The following is a 20502-nucleotide window of genomic DNA, read 5'->3' on the forward strand; positions in this document are numbered from 1 at the left end:
CCTGATGGCGGCGGGGGGGGGGTGCCGGATCGCGAAGGGGAGGGTGCCGGTTCTCGGGGGGGGGGGGGGCGCTCATACAGCGAGGCAAGCTCGGTTTACGAGGCACCAAATTTGCGAATGTTTTGCTCGTCTTGCAAAACACTCGCAAACCGGTGCACTCGTAAACTGAGGTACCACTGTACATTGAACCCAGCCTTCTTAAAACAAATAATAGCTCTTTGTGATAAGTTAGTAAAAGACGAAACTCAGATGCCAGTTCTTAAAATGGCATTTTTGCTGGAGCCTAACCATTTCCTCATCCCTAAAGCTCTTTTGTTTTGTTTAAAAATCTAGTCATGTGGATTTGTTTTGTATCCATGAAAGAGTCCAATGGCAAAATGTTTCACCAGCGTTTAATTAAAGAATCCATCTGAAGGCAGAGAAATATCTTTTTTACTTAACCATACAGCATGCCTGTTGTTTTATGGGTTACCTCTGTAGTAAAAAAAAAAATTAGCCACAGGATTTTATGATATATTTGTGGAGTTTAACTACACCACACTTTCCTTCCTTTTCTAATAAACTCGCTACAGTTTGGGCAGACTTTCAACTTAAGTAAGTCAGTGTAATTGTACATATTTGTTATCTAAACAGTTTGCTCTTCTTTTAGAGGATGGGCACTCATAACACATCATGACCCAAATACCTTATAAGACTTGTGCAGTAAACAAGGATCTTTGGGGTCCTTTTACTAAGCTACGGGAAGCACTACTGTGTGCTTATTACAAAGCAGCTCCTGATTGGTGAGGCCCGACTTTAGTACAGGAAGAGGCGGTCGGAGCATACAGCAAGTGATTTCCTTCACTTGCCGGCACTCCGGCTTTCCTCTCCTGCCTCTCCAGCTGCCCTCTCCTGTCTCCCCTGCCTAAAAACTATATTTGTGTTTTTTCGAAATTCGCAGGGGTTCCTGGAACGTAACCCCCGCAAATTTCGGGGGAGTACTGTGCTGCAGAACACAATCAGATGCTAACCATGTGCTAAAAAATATTTTTATATTTTTCTAGGAGGATCCAGGATTACCGTGTGAACCCTTACTGCCTACAAAATAGGTGGCAGTAAGTGTTCATGTGGTAATATTCTTTTAATGATAATATAGCCAGTAATTAAAAAAAAAAAAAGGGAAAATCATTTGTAATACCAGAATGTGTGGGAGGGCGGTGGAGGTCTTGATCAAAAAGTATTAAATTGGTTCAAAGGATTTCTGACACGAAGATCATATCGGGTGCACAATGAGGGCAAATCATCTTCCGCCTGGACCTCTGTCTGTGGAGTTCCACAGGGTTCACCGTTGTCCCCTATTTTGTTTAATACATATATATGACTACATTGAAATACCTAAAATTATTTTCAACAGAATTGATTTTTACTTATGCAGATGACGTTTTCATTCTACTCGAAGTTGATCCTTCTTTAAGTAATCTAACAGCAGATATTAATTCCTGTATCCTAAGAATTCAGGATTGGGCTTCCATAGTGCGAATGAAGTTAAATACTACCAAAACAAAACTTTTATGGTTTGGCCCTAAAATAGAATTGTTGCCATCCTTATTATTATTAGCCTCAGGTGAAGCTTTGAAAATTGAATTTTCATCTAAAATCCTAGGCTTTTTCTTGGACTCTACACCCTCTTTGTCCTCTCAGATTACTAATGCATCAAAAAAATGTTTCTTTAGCCTCAGGATGCTCAGATGAGTTTGTCACCTGTTTTATCAACAACACTTTGAGGTTTTGGTCCAGGCCATTATTCTATCTCAATTAGATTAGATTATGTCAATTCACTTTATATTTGCCGTAGTAAATGCAACTTGAAAAGGCTGCACCTTATTCAGAACACGGCGGCTAAATTGATATTTGGTAAATGTAAATACGATCATGTTATACCTTTGTTGAGAACACTTCACTGGCTTCCAGTTTATTGGAGAATCCAATTTAAGTGTAATATTTAAACTTTTGTATGGGATCTTCTCCCCTTTGGTTCCTGTCTCCTTTAATTCCCGTGATCCATTTAACTTTAGGAGTACTCAGAAATATAGGGCTCCTTTTATAAAGATGTGCTAGCGGTTTTAGCGCCCGCTTAATGCATGCTAGCCACTACCGCCTCCTTTTCAGCTAGCGCACACGAATCTTGTGCGTGCGCTAAAAACGCTAGCGCACCTTAGTAAAAAGAGCCCATAAACTTGCCTTTCCCACTGTTAAGGGAATCAGAACTTTGGGCAATTTTTGCCGATCTTTCATTTTTTTGTTTGTAAAAATCTGGAATGAGCTCCCTTTAGAAGTTAGACTTCTTTCTCATCTATCAATTTTTCGGAAAGTTTTGAAAACCTAAGTAACGACTATAGAGGTGAGATCTTATCTAATTCTTCTATGTTTTGTGAATGTTTGGTTAACCAAATCGAGCCATATTGGAGGGATGAATCAGTATATAAGACCAAGGATTGGATTGGATAGTTCTTGTTTTGTTTCTTGTTGGTATATGTTGGGATTTTGTACATTATTCTTTTACAATAAGTTCTGGTTTTGTATATCTTGAAAAAAAAGAAAAAAAAAGAAAAATCTGCCATTTTATTGCTGCAGTAAAAATGGCCTTACTGTGCGGAGGTATGAGATGGTGATCAGCTTTGATGGTCTTGTTAACAATTTGCTCCATGTTTGATCACTAGAGTTTGTGTTTTGGGTCTGAGCTTTTCACACACAGTACATTTAAAGAAATTCTAATTTAAAAATATTATAAGGTGATAGGTTATTCTGAATTAATACGAAAATCACCTGATTTAAGTAGAGTTTTCATATTTTTTTTGAACTGAAAAAACTTGCCACCTTAGCATTCCTCTTGGTGGCCATGTAGCCCCCCAAAACTTAACGATAAGCTGTAACACTTCCAGGGATAATTCCCACTCCAAAATACTAAGTTTATGTCCTATTGGAAACAATAGGGGAATCCACCGAGACACTACAAGGTACACAGTTTTGTTCTTAGTTCTATGAGCAGGGTGATTTTTTTTTTTTTAATCAGAAGGTAAAGTGACTGTCCATTTCTCTGATTAGGGAAAATTCCAGGCTCTGCAGTCCTGGCCTTTGATATCCATGTGATTGATTTCCACAATCCTGCGGACTCGATCAGCATTACTACACGTTTCAAGCCCATGGTGTGCACTGAACTGAGTAAGAAGGGAGACTTCCTGAAGTACCATTACAACGCATCACTCATGGATGGCACAGAGCTGGACTCTACGTGAGTATGAGTGCAGGATAAGCACCAAGTCTAAAGATTTAGGCCTTCTGGGATACTGTGTACCATTTCAGTAATGTTCGTAATGAGCAGCAATATATTCTATGAGCAAGCATTTCTGAGTTGGTTGCCATTTCGGTAAGATGTTCTCTTGGACAACTGGATTTGGGAACACAGAGCCGTTAGCAGTAAATGTGATAGACTGAAATCATCTCCAGCATACCCTGGCATAGGGGTGAGGGTAATTTTTGTCACAGAATGCTTAGGAGGAAAAAAAACACATTTTGAGGCGTTAACACGGCAGAGATGCAATTTCCAGATTAGTAACGTGTGTGTGAGGTCATTTGTGACATTGGTATGTGCTGTTTTTGTGATTCCTTGTACGAGTGTAGAGCAGTGTCTCAAACTTTTTTTTAGCTCCCGCACATTAAACGGAGCAAATGTTTTTCGCGGCACATTATAATTGAAATTATAAAATTGAAATACCAACAAAAAAAATTACATTTGAGAGTTATTTATTTAAAGTTCTTTAAGCTATGTATGAGTAATTGTAACAATGGTGAAACTAAAGTAGATGGAATAGAACTGCTAATCAATGCAATGGATGAGCTCGTGTTTGAGTGGAAATTAACTCAAAATGTAGCTTGATAGTCAACAAGCAAACACGTATTTTATCATCCACCATCTCTTTTTTTTCAATTTAATTTCTGTCAGAGCTGAAAAGTTCATAATGATAAGAAAATCCAAACGGTAACAAAGCCTTGATTGCTTTGTTGCTCAAGTTAGGATACCTACTGCATGAAAAAAAAAAAAATAAAAATTACTTGCCGTAAAGTTTTCAAGGACTAATCACATCAAAGAATGATGCTCAGCTGGGCGATTGTATTATTATGCACACAGATGCTCATAACATTGACAGACTTTTGCGTACGCAACGTACGTGTCATCTATTCTAGTGTATACTTATGAAGGAAATTTTTAAAAATAAAGTAAAATTCTGGAATCTCTCGTGGCACACAGTTTGAGAGACACTGGTGTAGATGAATCATGTGCACGTTATTCAGTTGCTACTGAGTAATTATTGAATATTGCTGCTTCTTTTGTAGCTTCCAGACATACTACAGTATAAATTCACATATTTTTTTTTATTGCACAGCAGCTTACAGTTGGAATTGGAAGAAATAAAAATGGTGGAGTGCTTTCATGGTTAAAAGTGCATATGTGGAGCAGCATTTTTTGAAGGAATATCCATGTCAGAGTTGGGATGTTCTGTCATAGCATCCAAAAAGAAAACCCCCAGCTCACAGTCATTTTTGAACAGGAAAAAATTAGGATTTCTTGTTTGAAAATACATGAGAAGGATGTTCTTGCACTAAAAATGTCCAAAATGAACAGCTATTTTCCAAATTGTAACATCCAAAATACAAAAGCCCAAAAAGTAGGTAGAAAAACATGTCTGGCAGAAATGAGGATGATCCTGGAGATTATTGTCTCTACTTCTGTGATTGGGTTGGGCAGCCACAGAGGCCTTGAATCTATTGTAGAAGACCAACAAGCTAGTCCTCTTTTAAAAGACATTTTAACAGAGGAGAAGGACGTGGCTTTTAAACCTCATTAAAATGCATTTTGGTTGAATACTTTTATAAAACAGATTTTTGAAAAATAATTTTACACTTGCATTGTGAAGCTGGCTTTAGACAGACAGAAAACTTGGCTGCCCTGCCTTATTTGTGCTTGTGGTTAATGCTGAAGAAAATTGCTGCTTAGCATTCCTCAAATGGAGGATAGTTGGTTCCAGATGGATGCCTGTAACAGAAGGAGTTAGAGGGGAAGAGATTCTGTGGGGCTCAGAAAGGAACTTCATGTTTCTTTTAGAAGGAACAACATATTTATCTTAGTGTCTCCGTCTACAGCTATGGTTAGGATTTAGAACATAAATTTGCTTAAATGGACAACTAACAATTTGACCTAAAGTAGCTGAAAGATCCTTTTGGTGTGATTTTATTTGGTCAGTGTGGTTCCCAAGACTTAAGGTGAGGTCTCTCTTCTCTCTGGACTGGACCTGTGATGCGTGTTATGTGCATAACTAAAGTTCCTCGGGCTTTGCAGAGTGTCAGCAAAAATATATTGCTTGGGCCTGTGATGCTCTTAAGTCCAACTGAACTGACATTCCAGTTGGTGCCAGACTTAGCTTCAAAATCACTTTACATCTTTCTGTTCAAATTTGCTGGAATTGGATGTTACTTTTTAGAAACTATAAAGGAATTCTGTAATCCCATTATCGAAAAAAGAGTTGTCAATATTCTAAGTAGAAAAAACTAGCCTCCCTCCTCCTTTTTACAAAGCCGTGGTAGCGGCTCCTACGCAGCAAACACTCTGATGTCCATTAAATCCCTGTGGGCATCAAAGTAATTACCACAGCAGCTGCTACCGTGGCTTTATAAAAGGAGCCCTAAATTCTTAACTTTCTCCTTAAGCGACCATACCGATTTACCGCTCATGTGCTTTTATTTATAAATGACTCAAATGTGTTCATTTGTTTACTAGTCCAGATGAAAGCTCCAGTTCTGCAAACTCTCTATAGTACTTGTTCATTGTATTTTTCACATTTAAAATCAATAAAACCATCTTTAAAAATCACTTTTCCAGAGGTAAGTTCCCAAATTAGGATCTTATGTTAAAACTGGGAACACTGAAGAAATATTTGGTGACAACTGCCCTGATGGACATGTTTCGTGTAAGGTTATGACCACGTTACACCACTTTTACAAGCTGCACATTGGCTACCAATTATACATAGAATAACTTTTAAAATCGTATTGCTTACTTTTAAAATTCAACAATCACACGCACCGATATTTTTGGATTGACTTTTGATACTGTACTCTCCATTTAGGGCTCTCAGATCAGCACAACAAAATTTACTAACTATTCCTTCTCTAAAAATAATAGGGACCAGGAGATCTACCATTTTCTCAGTCATAGCTCCTCAGCTGTAGAACAACTTACCACTGTACCTACGTAATGAACCATCCTTAGAAAAATTCAAGCGCTCCTTAAAAAGCTTTCTGTATAAGGATGCATTCAATACATAGACAGCTTAACCTCCCAAATATAAAATGGATTTTATGTGATCCCATCCTATATGTTCCTCCCTAAATGTGTTGGTTTTTTTTTTTTTTTAATTAAAGACTGTAGTCCATCCTATTTACCCTTTTTGTATTAGTTTGTATCAGTTTATATTAGAACTTATATGATTTGTATGTAATGTCATATTTTGTCCACCCTTTTTTTATTTTTTATGCATTGGAAAATTGTTATACGCATTAAAATATATGATACTGCGTAGATAACAAATCTTATTAAACTTGAAAACTTGAAATTTAGAAAGATTGCAGATAAGATCATCTTGAAATGTCAGTTGCACAATGACAATTTTCAAAAGTTTGGATTAAATTTATGGAGCATCTTTCCTTAGGCACAAAAAAATGAGGAAAAAAACTAACCTATGAAAAGAGGTCAATAATTTTATTTATCTGTTTTAAAAATTTCTTACCTGTCTAACAACTAGTTGGGTTAAAGAAAAACATACATAATTAATTTTCAAACAACAACTTACATACAAACCATCCTCCTGTCCCTCTTCCTGTGAAAGTATCACTGTAATGCTTTCAGTTTTCTCTTTATATACACTGTGAACTGAAAAAAAATACATCAAAATGTTTTTAGTGGTATCTTCCACAGAACTTGGCCAATTCTTATGAAATTTAGTGTGTCGTTTCCTGAATGAAGTTGATGTAAAATATTGTAAATATTTCCAACCGCACCACAACACTACCTTGTGAAAATGATTTGTGAACTGAATAAAAACGGTTCATAGTTGAAAACGTGCAGAACAATTGAGCGCCAACAATACTGAGCAGACAATCGCGTGCAGGACATCAGCGCGTCGGACTTATACTTAATTTTAAAGTGCTCCGAGTGGGGGTTTGGGGAGGGAACCTCCGCAGTTAAGTTAGTACTGTTTGCGCTGCCGTTGGGTGGGGGATTGGGGGGGAACCCCCCATTATAGGTGGAAGAGGCGTTTTTCCCTTTTTTAAGGAAAAATGTCAATTTCCTCTGTAATGTAGGGGGTTCCCCTCCACACCCCCCCCAATGGTAGCGGCAACAATACTAACTTAAGTGGGGGGTTCCTCCCCACCACCCCCTTGGAGCACTTTAAAATTAAGTTTAAGTCCAGTGTGCTGATGTCCTGCGTGCGATTGTCTGCTCGGTATTGTCGGCGCTCGATTGTCTCATGCGCTTTTGTCCTGTTACCATAAAAACACATCAAAAAGTTTTATGGTGTATCTTGCAGAAAAGTGTAAAGTCAAAAAGTAATGTTTCAATTAAGCAGATGTTTGAAGTGCGCTTCCTTTGCACAAAGGCACATCCTCAGCCTTGGCCGCCACTGATCTATGGACTTGTCAATGATGCTCTGCTTCGGCTGAGCCCAGAGATGAGACGCTGTTTATGGTCTTTGATGTCAGATATCGCTGTCTGGTAGATGCTTTCCTGTATTAGTCTCCAGATCCAGTAGTGAACTGGGTTTAGGTCTGGTGAATTCGCAGGCCAGAGGTCTGGACCAATGAAGTCTGGGGTCTTCCGATGCAGCAGTTCTACGGTGTACTTTGCCCAATGTGCTGAGGAATTATCCTGTTGGAAGATAGTCTCCTGACATGCGACAGATCATTGGCACCAGCTTCTGCATCAAGAGGACGACCTAGTAGTATGTTCTGTTGATCTTTACCTCAGGATCAATGAAGAACAGATCTGTGAATCTGAGTTTCGAGATTGCAACTGAGACCATGACTGATTGGCTGAAGGTCGAGCGGGTCCGTAGTAGGCGTTTGAAATCAACCTGACACTTCAGTGTTATTGAAGGCACATACTGGCAATCATTCTATGTGAATCGGTGGAGCTATTGTAAATATCTTTTAGCCACACAGGCAGCAAAACTAGACCACCAACTCTCCAATCTACTAATGACGACCCCAGACTACAAAACTTTCAGAAAAGAAATAAAAACCCTGCTATTCAAGAAATCCATGAAGACTAACTAACACCGTATGAAACATTTCAATCCTCTGAAGCAACCCACTCTACTCTGTAACACCTCTGGACATGTCCAGAAATCCTCTTCTGTAATCCGCCTTGAACCGCAAGGTAATGGCGGAATAAAAATAGATGAAACTGTACTTGGTCAAAAGCTTCTTGCACCATTTCAGGTATACGTCTTTATTGTGTAAAGTTAACTCTTGGGTATGACACTTTTTAGGACACTAATTTCAGATCATCATGAATTATTCTAACCACAGTTGTCTGGTTTATTCTTGCTTCTCTTGCTATTTGGCGAGTTGTTTGGTATGTTTGTGGTTTGTCCTCCTGGCTCAATACAAGATAGTGTGCGATGTCAATGTGCTCTTGTGTGCAAATCAAGCACTGTCAACTGCTGTCTGGCTTACGATCCACAATGCCCGTTGCTTGGATCTTGCGTAGCAGCACATCAAGGCTGTTTTTGTTCCAATCCTTCTGGGGGAAACACTTCCAAGTTTCAAGTTTATTCATGGCTTGATGTACCGACCATCACATGTATCTGGGCGGTTTACAATATTAAAAATTAGCAAGGTCTAATATAATTTTTGATTTAGGTGGGGTAAAATAAAAAGAGGATAAAACTGAAACTATGACAAATTAGGACTGATTGGAAACGAGAGGTATTGGGGGATAGGGAAGTTTTAATTACAATGATAAATAAAAATAAAAGGAAGGGGAGGGGGAAGGGGAGTAACGAGAGGGAAACAGGGATGTCGCTGTAACCTTTTAGCAGTACCAAGTTCTTTATCAGAATTCGGTCTTCTGCCCTGAAAACCATTTTGATACAGAGACTGAAACTATTGTCTGCTTCTGCACTTATCCTATAGCAACTATTCATTTTCACAAGGTAGTATTGTACTGTGGTAGGAAATATTTCTAACATTTTATATCAACTTCATTCAGGACACTAAATCTCATAAGAATCAGCCGAGTTCTGTGGCAGATACAACAAAAAACATTTTGGTGTGGTGTTTGTTTTTTTTTTTTGTTCACAGTGTATACTGGTATTTGTACCCCCCCCCGGCAGGAAAATTGTAGTAATATAAAGCTGGCCAGCTCAAAAACTAACTATAGAAAAAACCCACTAGAACTAGCACAATACACACTCTGCATGTGAGAGTGAAGGCAGTTTATATAAGAACATAAGCATTGCCTCTGCTGGGTCAGACCAGAGGTCCATCATGCCAAGCGGTCCGCTCACGGGGTGGCCCATCAGGTCCAGGACCTGTATAGTAATCATCTAATCCCTTCTTGAACCCCAATACCGTACTCTGTCCTATCACACCCTCTGGAAGCACATTCCAGGTGTCCACCACCCTTTGGGTGAAGAAGAACTTCCTAGCATTGGTTCTGAATCTGTCCCCTCTTAATTTTTCAATTCAAACAAGAAGTGTTTCAGAACACATCTAGTGTGTGGTTTCAGTTACTCATGAAGGAGAATGAGTGAACCGCAACAGCCTTTTTTGGCTTCTGGCAAAGTTCCCAGTCCTGGCTCACATGCCAGTAAACTAATATTATGTACTTAGCCCCCTCTTGTGCTCTAAAGAGAGCACTCGGTGGCCACATAGTGACCCTAAAAGGCCAGGGCTTACTTTAACCAGAATGAACATAAGCACTTTAAACAATTACTAAGACTGACTCTGGGAGCAGTACAAACTTTTCACTTGAACTTATAAAAAAAACTTTTCATCACATTATTTGAGCATCACCAGAATACATAAATAGTCCTTAAAACTGTTTTAAACAACTAAAACATGGATTTCCCATGCAATTTAATTTTCCCTTGAAGAGTTGCAAAAGAAGTGCTGGAAAGTATAATGTCCATTCCAAATATGGCTCCTCACAGATGACACACTGGACTGTTCATTAGTTTTTGAAACTCATGAGAGCAACATTTTGAGCCTTGTAAGAGCAAATGCTTCATAATAAACTTCAGTTAGTGTTACATGGTACGGGTTTTCTGAAGCAGCAGTTGCAAAACGTGTCAGAACCCAAAATGATCTTTAATTAACAAATATCAGATAAGTGTTATTGGTTACCAGATTTAAGAAGTGGACAATAATGCATTATATACAAGTGCGATAACTGAAAGTCCAGACAAAAACATTCAAAAGCTTGGGCTTGTCCCGCAGTTTGGTCTGAGATTTAAACCTCTGAGCATTGTTTTCAATTGGTCAATTGGAAGTTACATTTAACCTTTTGAGAGTGTGTATTGTGTCAGTTCTAGTGAGGGGGGGGGGGGTTCTATACTGATATTTGTCAACATTTGCTTATTTCTAATCTGAAGAAGAAGGGGTTACCTTTGAAAGCTAATCATAAACCCCCTATGAGCATCAGAGCATTTAGCGCTTCGGGTCACAGTAGAAACCTCTATCGTGTCTTAGGAAGAGGGCCAAAATGCATTGTTAGGCCCCTTTTTACAAAGGCAATTATTGCAGCAGGCCACGGTAATCGCTCTGACTCCCACAGAGATTCAATGAGTGTCAGAGCGATTTCTCTGCAGTGGCTGCTACCGCGCCTTTGTACAAGGGGGGGGGGTCAGTCCCCCCCAAAACAGGCATTACTTTATTTCCATTATGTTTTTGTTTTATTTCCATATGTTACCTTGAAAAGTGGACTAAAACAGCCACCACATCATTTCACTCTAGCTGTTTGGGGAAATCAGTCACCTGTACTCTCTATAACTTGTAATTAAAAAATAAAATAAAATTATTTTTTATATTTAAATGAAATATTTTCTTGATTTTCAGATGGATTGATGCATTTCTGTTATGCCTGGTATTTGTTAATATTTGGTTTTCAGCTATGATAAGTAATGCTTGAAATTGTTCTGCTTAGCATCTTACATTAAGACTGTGGGATATGGGACACAGATGTGCATAGCATCTGGAATTTATTTATCTAGCTACATTACTTTTATTCCACTTAAACCAAAGTGGCTCACAATAAAACATACACAGTCATAGCACAAACAAAACTCACCTCACTAAAACAATAGTCCTCTCATACCATATATCTAATACCCAGCTTAGTTCAAAGCATTAAAAAAAATCCAAAACATCATGAGCTCAAGAAAGCAGTGGTAAATAAATAGGTCTTCAACACCTTTTTAAATTGTTGCAAAGAGGTAAAAAAACACACATGCCCCGGCAAGCTGTTCCTTAGCCATGGGCCTGCACTAAAAAAGGCGCAGGATATAGTGTCCACATAGTGCACTTTACATAAGTCTGGCATTGCCACCTGTCTGGTTGCCATGGATCACAAACTCTGCATTGATTCATGCAGTTGAACTAATACTTGTAAACCTGGAAATGTTCAGCAAGAAAGTATTATTAAGGGAATGAGACACAAAGGAGGAAATTCTATGGTGCCTAAAAAAAAATTGGCACTGAAAAAAAATCCACATCCAAAGTTAGGTGTGGTTTAGAGAATGTGTCATGGTTGTCCACACAACTAAAATTTAGGCGTGGCTATGTATGCCAATGAAAACCTGACATAAATGGCTATGCCTAAATTGAATGCGGATTAGGTGTATTAGTGAGCCTAATTTTAGAAATGCCTATGACCCTCCTCTGGCCACACCCTCTTTTGAGATCTATGCAGAATTGACTTACACCGCTTTATAGAATACGTTTAGAAAGTCGTGCATGTAAATTCTAATTATGCCAATAATTGCTTGTTAATTGGCAATTATCAATGCACACTATCTTAATTAAGTTGCATACACAAATTGGAATACGCACAGATTTGCACATGCAACTTTAGTCACAGTATATAGAACCTGGGGGCAAGTGTTTCTTGCTATATAATGTACAGTGGAACCTTGGTTTACGAGCATAATTCGTTCCAAAAGTATGCTTATAAACCAAATTGCTCGTATATCAAAGCGAGTTTCCCCATAGGAAGTAAGGGAAACTCGCTTTGATTCGTTCCACCTCCTTCTCCTCCCCCGAGGCTACCGGCGCTGCTCCATACCCTCCCCCGCGATCCAGCATCCCCCTGAGAACCAGCATCCTCCCCCCTCCCCCGCGATCCTACATTCCCACCCCCCCGAGCTCCGAAACGACAGAGATCCTCCCTCTTGCCTGTGCTGGGCTGGACTGAGCCTTGAGCAGTTGCGCATGCTGAAGGCCTTCTGGTCTCACTCTCTCTGAGATTCTGAATCTGAGAATCTCAGAGAGAGCGAAACCAGAAGGGCTGGTGCCGGTGCCCAATCGGGGTAAGGGATATCGTTTCGGTACTCAGGGGGATGTAGAATCGCAGGGGAGGGGATGATGCAAGGATGGGGGGGGATGCCGGATCGCTGGGGGGGATGCCGGATCACGGGGGGTGGCGCTCGTAAATCAAGTCAAACTCGGTTTCCGAGGCACCGATTTTGTGAATGTTTTGCTTGTCTTGCAAAACACTTGCAAACCGGTACATTCGTAAACCGAGGTTTGACTGTATTTTACTAGTTTTATTATCTATGATAACAAATGACCTTTACTTGCAAAATAGATTGTTATTTTCTTGACTTTTACGATTGAGTCACATTATTATGACTACCTGCTAATATTCAGAATAACTGCCTCTGACAGCATGGATGACAGCCAGGCACCTTGGGAGTGACTCAATAAGATGCTGGGTGGTTGCTAGAGGTATCTGGAGCCATGCAGACTGCAGTACGTCCAACAGTTGCATATGAGTGTGTGATGGTGGATCCAGTCGAACATGATCGATTGGGTTAAGGTCTGTGTAATCTGGAGGCCAGGGAAATAGCTGGAAGTCTTTATTTGTGTTCTGTGAACTAGAGAATGACATGGGGACAAATTAGCATTAGTAAAAGGATCCCAAAGATTTAAGTGTCTTTGTCAAGATCGCAAGGGAGTCTCACAGTGGGATTTGAACTAGGCTTCCTTGGTTCTCAGCCTACTGCTCTAACAATTAGACCAGTTGCTTTTAATCCAGTCCTTGGGACCAAATGTGACAGGGACCTGCAGCCAGCTGAGTGATTGCCTGCGCAGGGTCACAAGGTCAAAATGGCAACTTGGTCTTACTTCTGATTTTCCTTCCCCCGGTATCTCCCAAGGCACACCAGGACCCTTGGAAAGGAAACAAGACTGGTTTATTAGCACAACCAAAAAAACAAAACCAACAACAATTTTTCTTTCTTCAGGATGTCAGGTTGTCAGGATTTTCAAACACAGAATCAACAGAGAAAAAAACCCAGCAAGAGCAATTGTCAATATGCATTCAGAGTGTCCCACCTTGCTTTAGTAAAAAAAACAAAACCCAACACAGTTCTCTGGAATCTGAGCAAGGCTCAGACTTCTCAGTCCAATTCCCCTGTTCTGAACAACAGAGTCCAACAAAAGAAAAATGTCCTGCTTTGGACTTCCTTTTTATTTTCCTGGTATGTAGCACAATACAGGATTTAAACCAGTAAGTTCACTTTAGTGCTGTTCTTTTTCTTAATTCCAAACTGGAACACAAGGCTCTCCACTTCTCTGGAGCAGCCCAGCTGCCAGCACCAACAGCCAACACAAAGAAAACCAAAAAAAACTCTGTGGAGTGACGATGTTCCCAAATGGACTTTATTTGAAAGTATCAAAGTTCCAAAGGTACACTAAAATCATCCACATAAAATAATTCCATCCACATAAGAGCCTTAAAGGACCTAGTCTGCTAGGGATACAGGACCCAACACGGTCCGCGTTTCGACAAAAAGTCTTCTTTAAAGCTCTTATGTGGATGATTTACTTTTATGTGGATGGAATTATTTTATGTGGATGATTTTAGTGTACCTTTGGAACTTTGATACTTTCAAATAAAGTCCATTAGGGAACATCGTCACTCCACAGAGTTTTTTTGGTTTTCTCTGGATTTTCTTCTTTGTGGATATTTTGGGGTCAACTCCTTTTGTTTTTTGCCAACAGCCAACACAAAATGTTTCACAAAAATGCTTCTCTCTCCCTTCTAGCTCTGACCTTAGCAAGGCAGGGCTTGGTGCCAGGTCAAAACACAAGCCCTCAGGGTGGTGGAGCTAATACCCGCTGGTCTTCCACCCTCCCCAAAAGTATACAGCTTCCAGGCCTCCAAAGTCCTTGCTGGTAGCTTTCAAACAGAGCACAGTTCTCTTCAGAGAAGGAAAAAAAAACATGTTTGACAAAAGTACACAAAAAACACCCGTTTTCCCTCCCTGGGCTTTATCACCAGCAATTAATTAGCTTTAAGTCCTTATTCACAATAATCAGGCAAATCCCCCCCATATTAGCTTCAGTCTTTCCCCTTCATGGCATTGCTTTAATTGGTAGTGGAATGAAGTCATGCTGGTGTTACTGTGCAGCTGGGAATGGTAGGGGTACAGGTGGTATTCCAGCAGGGGTGAAGTGAGCAAGCATATATCTACATGGGACTTATAATCCTATTTGCGCTTTTTTTCAGGATGCGGTATGGTAAAACCTACAACATAGTGCTGGGCTCTGGACAGGTGGTGATGGGCATGGACCTTGGACTCCAAGAGATGTGCGTTGGAGAGAAACGCACTGTTATCATCCCTCCTCACCTGGGCTACGGAGAGGCTGGAGTGGGTAAGTAAATAGAATACGTGATATTAGGCTGTGTAGATAAGGGAATGTTTTTGTCTTTAGTCATTATATTAACTTCAGGAAACAGGTGAAAGCTTGGCTCTTCACCTAGGCCAGGGGTGTCAAAGACCCTCCTCGAGGGCCGCAATCCAGTCGGGTTTTCAGGATTTCCTCAATGATTATGCATGAGATCTAGTTGCATGCACTGCTTTCATTGTATGCTAGTAGATCTCATGCATATTCATTGGAGAAATCCTGAAAACCCGACTGGAATGCGACCCTCGAGGAGGGACTTTGATACCCCTGACCTAGGCCTTTAATGGAAGAATTAACTAACTTGTTAGTCATACACACAAGGAGTGATACTGGCCGCACATACTAGAGCAGGGCATAGTTGACCGATGAGCATCTGTTTTACTTAGGGTAGTCCTTTACATAGGTTGATGGGACTTGAAACTTTAGTCTGTTTTGCTTGGTAACAGGGCATCCCTGTTCTTGGTAAGCAGGACCTCAGTGGCTCCCCAGCTTGAGAATAATGAAGAGAAGCTCAGGTTTAAAACTAAAGTTTTATTGGCTCTTCAGGGTTGAGAAGGGAAGTCAAGAAGCTAATGAGTTAAGAGTACAAGTAGACTTTTAATACTGCTCTGACTTGGGATCCTCCTTTTACAAGCTTTCACCCAGCCAGGCTGTATTTCCCAGACGCTGGCAGGGATTCAATATCTTCTTCCTTCAGGCAGGAAAGCTGCCACAGTGCCACATGACACACCTTAACCCCTAGACCTTCCCCCCTAGTCTGCAAGGGCTGCTAATAGATTAGGTTTTCAAGTCAATCGTAATGAATATGCATAAAAGGGATTTCCAGAGGTTCCGTGACGTGGTGAGCTCAGCTGGATGCGTTTTAGCTGAGCTCCTGCACTTCGGGTCTCGTACCTCAGCCAGACATTGTGTGGAAACAGTTTAGAATATCGGGTCTACAGAATGACACGGGGACAAATTTTTCCCCGTCCCTTCGAGTTCTTTTTCTGTCCCTCCCCATTCCTGCAAGCTTTGTCCTCATCTGCCACAAGCCTCAAACACTAAAATCGTAAGTGTTCAAGGCTTGTGCGGTTAAGGCAGAGCTTACAGGAATGGGGCAGGGACAGCGACAAAACTCATGGGGGATGGGATGGGGAAATGTAGTTCCTGCAGGGACGGGGAAAAATTTGTCCCCACGTCATTCTCTAATCAGGTCAGAACCCTCTTTTCTCTCTGGGCTCTCTAGTGGCTAGAGCTACAGCCTCAGCACCCTGAGGTTGTGGGGTTTAAACCCTGCATGCTCCTTATGACCCTGGGCAAGTCACATAATCCTCCACTGCACTGGGAAAGATAGGGAAAATGCTTGAGGTACCTGTATGTAAACCACTTTGAATGTGGTTGTAATTAGAGAGTTTCGCGGGGACAGAAAACAAACCCATCCCCGGTAGAATCAAACCTGTCCTCATCCGGTCCCGCTAGGAGTCAAATCCATCCCTGCCCATCCCTATAAACTTCAGAAGTAGTTACCGTATTTGCCGGCGTATAAGACGACTTTTCAGTACCTTAAAATCCTCCCCAAAGTCGGGGGTCGTCTTATACGCCGGGTACTGTTTACGTGCCGGTCCGCAGAAAATTCCTGCCGGTCCGCACAGGACCGGCGAGATGGACCCGTTAAATTTTCTGCCCCGATGGTGTTTGCAGAAATCTTCTGTTCCTCCCAGCCTCGGGCGATCAAGACAGGCGGTCATTCCCTCTGTGAGTCTCGCCTATGCGGAAACAGGAAGTTGAAACAAAATAGGCGGGACTCAGAGAGGGAAGGTCCCGACGTTTGCAGCCTGTCTTGATCGCTGCCCCTGCTGAGTCGCTGAAGAGGGCTGCGGGGAAAGTGCAGGCAGAGAGAAGATGGTCAGCGTGCGCGGGGAGGTCAGCGTGTCGATTGGGGCCATCAGCAGCGTTTGTGCTGAGTCTGCCCACGTGCAGGATGCGGCGAGTAGGGGCCTCCGACTCGTCTTGGGCGGCTGGGCCTGCGGTGCAAAGCTGTTTTTGCCGGCTTGGGGGGGGGGGGGGGTCGCGAATCGGAAGAAGGGGTAGTCTTATACGGCGAGTATATAACAAACTCTATATTTTAACTGTAAAAGTTGGGGGGTCGTCTTATACGCCCAGTCGTCTTATACGCCGGCAAATACGTTATTTCATTTAATTATGCTACTGAATTAAAGGCTCTGGTAGAGACCCATTTACAAATAAGCAGACACTTTATTAATTTGGAAACATTAATTGGGAAGAATACATACTTTGTAAACAGGTTTCTACCAGAGCCGCTAATGTAAAATGAGTCAAGCTCCAAATTGGGTGATGACCCGGTTTATAAAACTAAGTTTTAGTTTAGTTTAATGAACTTTCCCTTCAAAATTCAAATTTGTGACCATTGGAGTTTCCTGCCTCAATCTACTTCCTTCCTGAGAAAATACCCACATCAAACCCCAAGCAGTCAAGTGTGAGAACCCACTATATATATGAAGAAAAACTACAGACCTCACAGCATACCCTGAAGAAAGCCACAGCATGATGGCTGAAATGTCAGTTCCACTTACTCCCATGTGGAAAGAACCAGACAGCTGCAACAATCAATCAATCTCCTTATACTCTGGATCAAAGGAGATAACTCCAGAAAACTGGCCAGATCAATGCCAGACCGCATACAGACAATTAATAAGGACAAAAGACATCACTCTGAATACTGATATCCAGTAGAAAATGTCTGCAGACAATGACTTTAGATGGCAAATACAACATAGATAATATGCAGCTTTAAAATCTGATTTGTAATCCCACTCCAGGTCATGCTGCAAAAGCAAAGAAAGCTGGGCAAAGGAAGAGTTCCACAAGGAGAGCTCGGGGCACTCCAGGAAGGAATGTATAAACGTCTCTGGGTCCTGTTTGCACTTAGTACACAGAGCTGTATCCCATAGACCCATGAGAACACCTAATAATGTAAGCCCTATGGAGAATCTTGAATTGGGTCTCCTGCCAAGCCGCGGATTTCACATAAGCATATAAGGTGTGAAAAAGCTCCAAGAAGGTATCAGGGGTATAAGAAACCGCCAGGTCTCTGTTCCACTGATCCTGGAGAGAAGTAAGAGGCCTGGATGGGGTAAAGGATCGGACCACCTGATACCACACAGAAAGGGAATTCTGAGAAGCAGGCACAGAGAAGAGATACTCATCAAGGGGACCACCCAACCATCCCTGGCCATATAGTTTGCACAGACTCTGAAAATAATGCCTCGCCTGCAAATAGGCAAAGAATTGCTGACGAGGGACATCCCACCGATCTTGAAATTGAGTAAAAGAGAAAAAAAACTCCCGTATTTGGATCTATCATGTGAGCAAGGAGGGAGGATTCCCTGGATGTCCACGCCGCAAAAGGAGACATACCCACGCCTGGAGAAAAGCCAGGATTGCCCTGCAATTGCAGAAATGGAGTGGCTAAGGGAGATCGAGCCACCACCTCCAAGCCATAGTGAAAGAATCGTAGTTTGGAGGGTAAGTCGCTCCCCCTACCGCGAGGAGAATGTAAGAGATTAAGAAAAGTAAAGGGGGCGCACCAGCCTGTCAACCACCCCGGAGGAGAGAACCGGGCAGACCCCGTCACTCCCTCATGGATAAACCGCATAAGGGCCGCTACGTTATACGCGCGAATATCAGGAAGACCCAGACCTCCCTCCCTCTTGGAAAGGGTCAACTTCTTATAGGCAATACACGCCGAGCGGTGACGCCAGAGAAAGGTAGTGAACAAAGAGCGCACCTTGTCGACATCTTGTTGCACACCCAAAAGGGCACCATCTGTATAGGGTATAAAAGTTTAGGTAGTAACATCATTTTAATCAAGGACGCCCTAGAGAGAGCGGGAGATCTCGCCAAACACAGAGGTCAGGGCCTACCTGGCTTTATGGGAAGCGTTCCTGCGGCTGCCTCTAGTCTCCAGACGTGGGGGGAGGGGGTTTGACTGGGGAGTTTGAGTGATGTGTTTGGCGGGATGATTGTTGGTTTGACTGTGGTGTTTGGTCTGGCTGCTGGCCCTTGTATTGGGGGTTATTAGGGTAGCGATATCTTTAAATTCAAAACACTTGGTGGGGTCACCAGGGGAGCTGGGATATTCGGTGAAAGGCTTCTTTTGATGCAGCGGTCTGGGGCTTCTTTGTATATGGATGCCCTGATGTTTCTATCTTCTATGCTACTGACACTTGTTTCGAAATTTTTAGCTGCTCTTGTTATGTTCTTGTTTTTGCGCCTGTTGTGCATATGTTTCTTCTGTATCCAGTGTGTTTCCTTGGGTGACTTTAATAAAAATGATTTGCAAAAAAAAAATCTGATTTGTTACATGTGTGTTGTTAAAAATCATAAAAATGGTTATTTTATTCTCGCATTTTGATTTTTTAATATGGTTGGATATTCCTGTATTTTGTTATGTTTTGTATGTAACAAAGGTTAAATAAAGAATAAAAAGAAAATGGTGGTGGTTGCAAACTTTTGTCTTTGACTGTAGGTGCCATATTGCAGCATTTCTCAACTCGATCCTGGAGCACCCTCTTGCCAGTCAGGTTTTCAGGATATCCACAATGAATATGCATGAACTTGATTAGCATACACTGCCTCCAATATATGCAAATTTCTATCATGCATATTCATTGTGGATATCCTGAAAACCTGACTGGCAAGGACAGAGTTGAGAAACACTGCCCTCTTGTAAAATAACTCCTGGCCTGACTAAAGGGAGCTGCGCTGCTCCCAACACTCAGAGTTCCTGAATTTGTCCCCTCCCTTCTCTGCGGGTTCTTTCTCCATCCCTGTCCTTTCCCAGCCTTATCCCTGCAAGCTCTGTCCTCATCTGCACAAGCTTGGATCACTTGCAGGGATGAGGCAGAGGCAGGGACAGGGATCTCACTGGACAGGATGGTGACAAATTTATCCCCATGTCATTCTCTAAGTCTGGTTATAGGATACATTATAGAGCTTAGACTGCATCCCCTCGTTCAGAGTGAGATTTCTGGCAAATTGTGGGTTAGTTATGGCTGGAGCTGGTGCATGACTGTTGGTTTCCTAGCGTATATCCTTACCATCATATAACCTTACCATACCCAGAGCATACTGGTACTTCTTCTTCCCTGGGAAAAGGCCTCCATGCTGAATAAATAAATGAAGTTTAACACTTTCAGTACAGGAATTGCAGAACCTAACAGCAGTCAGGCTACTACTGCAAGGTAACTGAAGAGTTAAGAAAGGAAATTCTTAGAGCTTATTTTACTAGAATACGAACAATGGCCATTGAGCTTTAACATAACAAATGATAAAAAAAGCAATGTGAAATTAGAGATCAAGTGTTCATTTCAGTAGGATTTATCATGGTAGAGCCCTGGATTATCCTTGTTTGAATTTAAATCACTATTCAGCTGAATATGAATAATGCCTTTGAGGGCAAATCGAATAGAATATGAATATTTGGTACAGCCCTTG

At 41.4% G+C, this 20502-nt stretch overlaps 1 protein-coding gene across 1 annotated transcript in view; it reads left to right on the forward strand.

Annotated features, from left to right (window-relative positions):
• The window catches only part of FKBP9 (FKBP prolyl isomerase 9), an 83187-nt gene that overhangs the window by 49014 nt on the left and 13671 nt on the right, over positions 1 to 20502 (forward strand). The window contains exons 7-8 of the mRNA XM_033930590.1: positions 3085 to 3271; positions 14828 to 14973. Of these exons, the coding sequence (XP_033786481.1) occupies positions 3085 to 3271; positions 14828 to 14973 (333 nt within the window). The remainder of the gene's footprint in view (positions 1 to 3084; positions 3272 to 14827; positions 14974 to 20502) is intronic.

This window comes from Geotrypetes seraphini, chromosome 2 (genome assembly GCF_902459505.1).
Source record: "Geotrypetes seraphini chromosome 2, aGeoSer1.1, whole genome shotgun sequence".
Taxonomy (NCBI): Eukaryota; Metazoa; Chordata; class Amphibia; order Gymnophiona; family Dermophiidae; genus Geotrypetes; species Geotrypetes seraphini.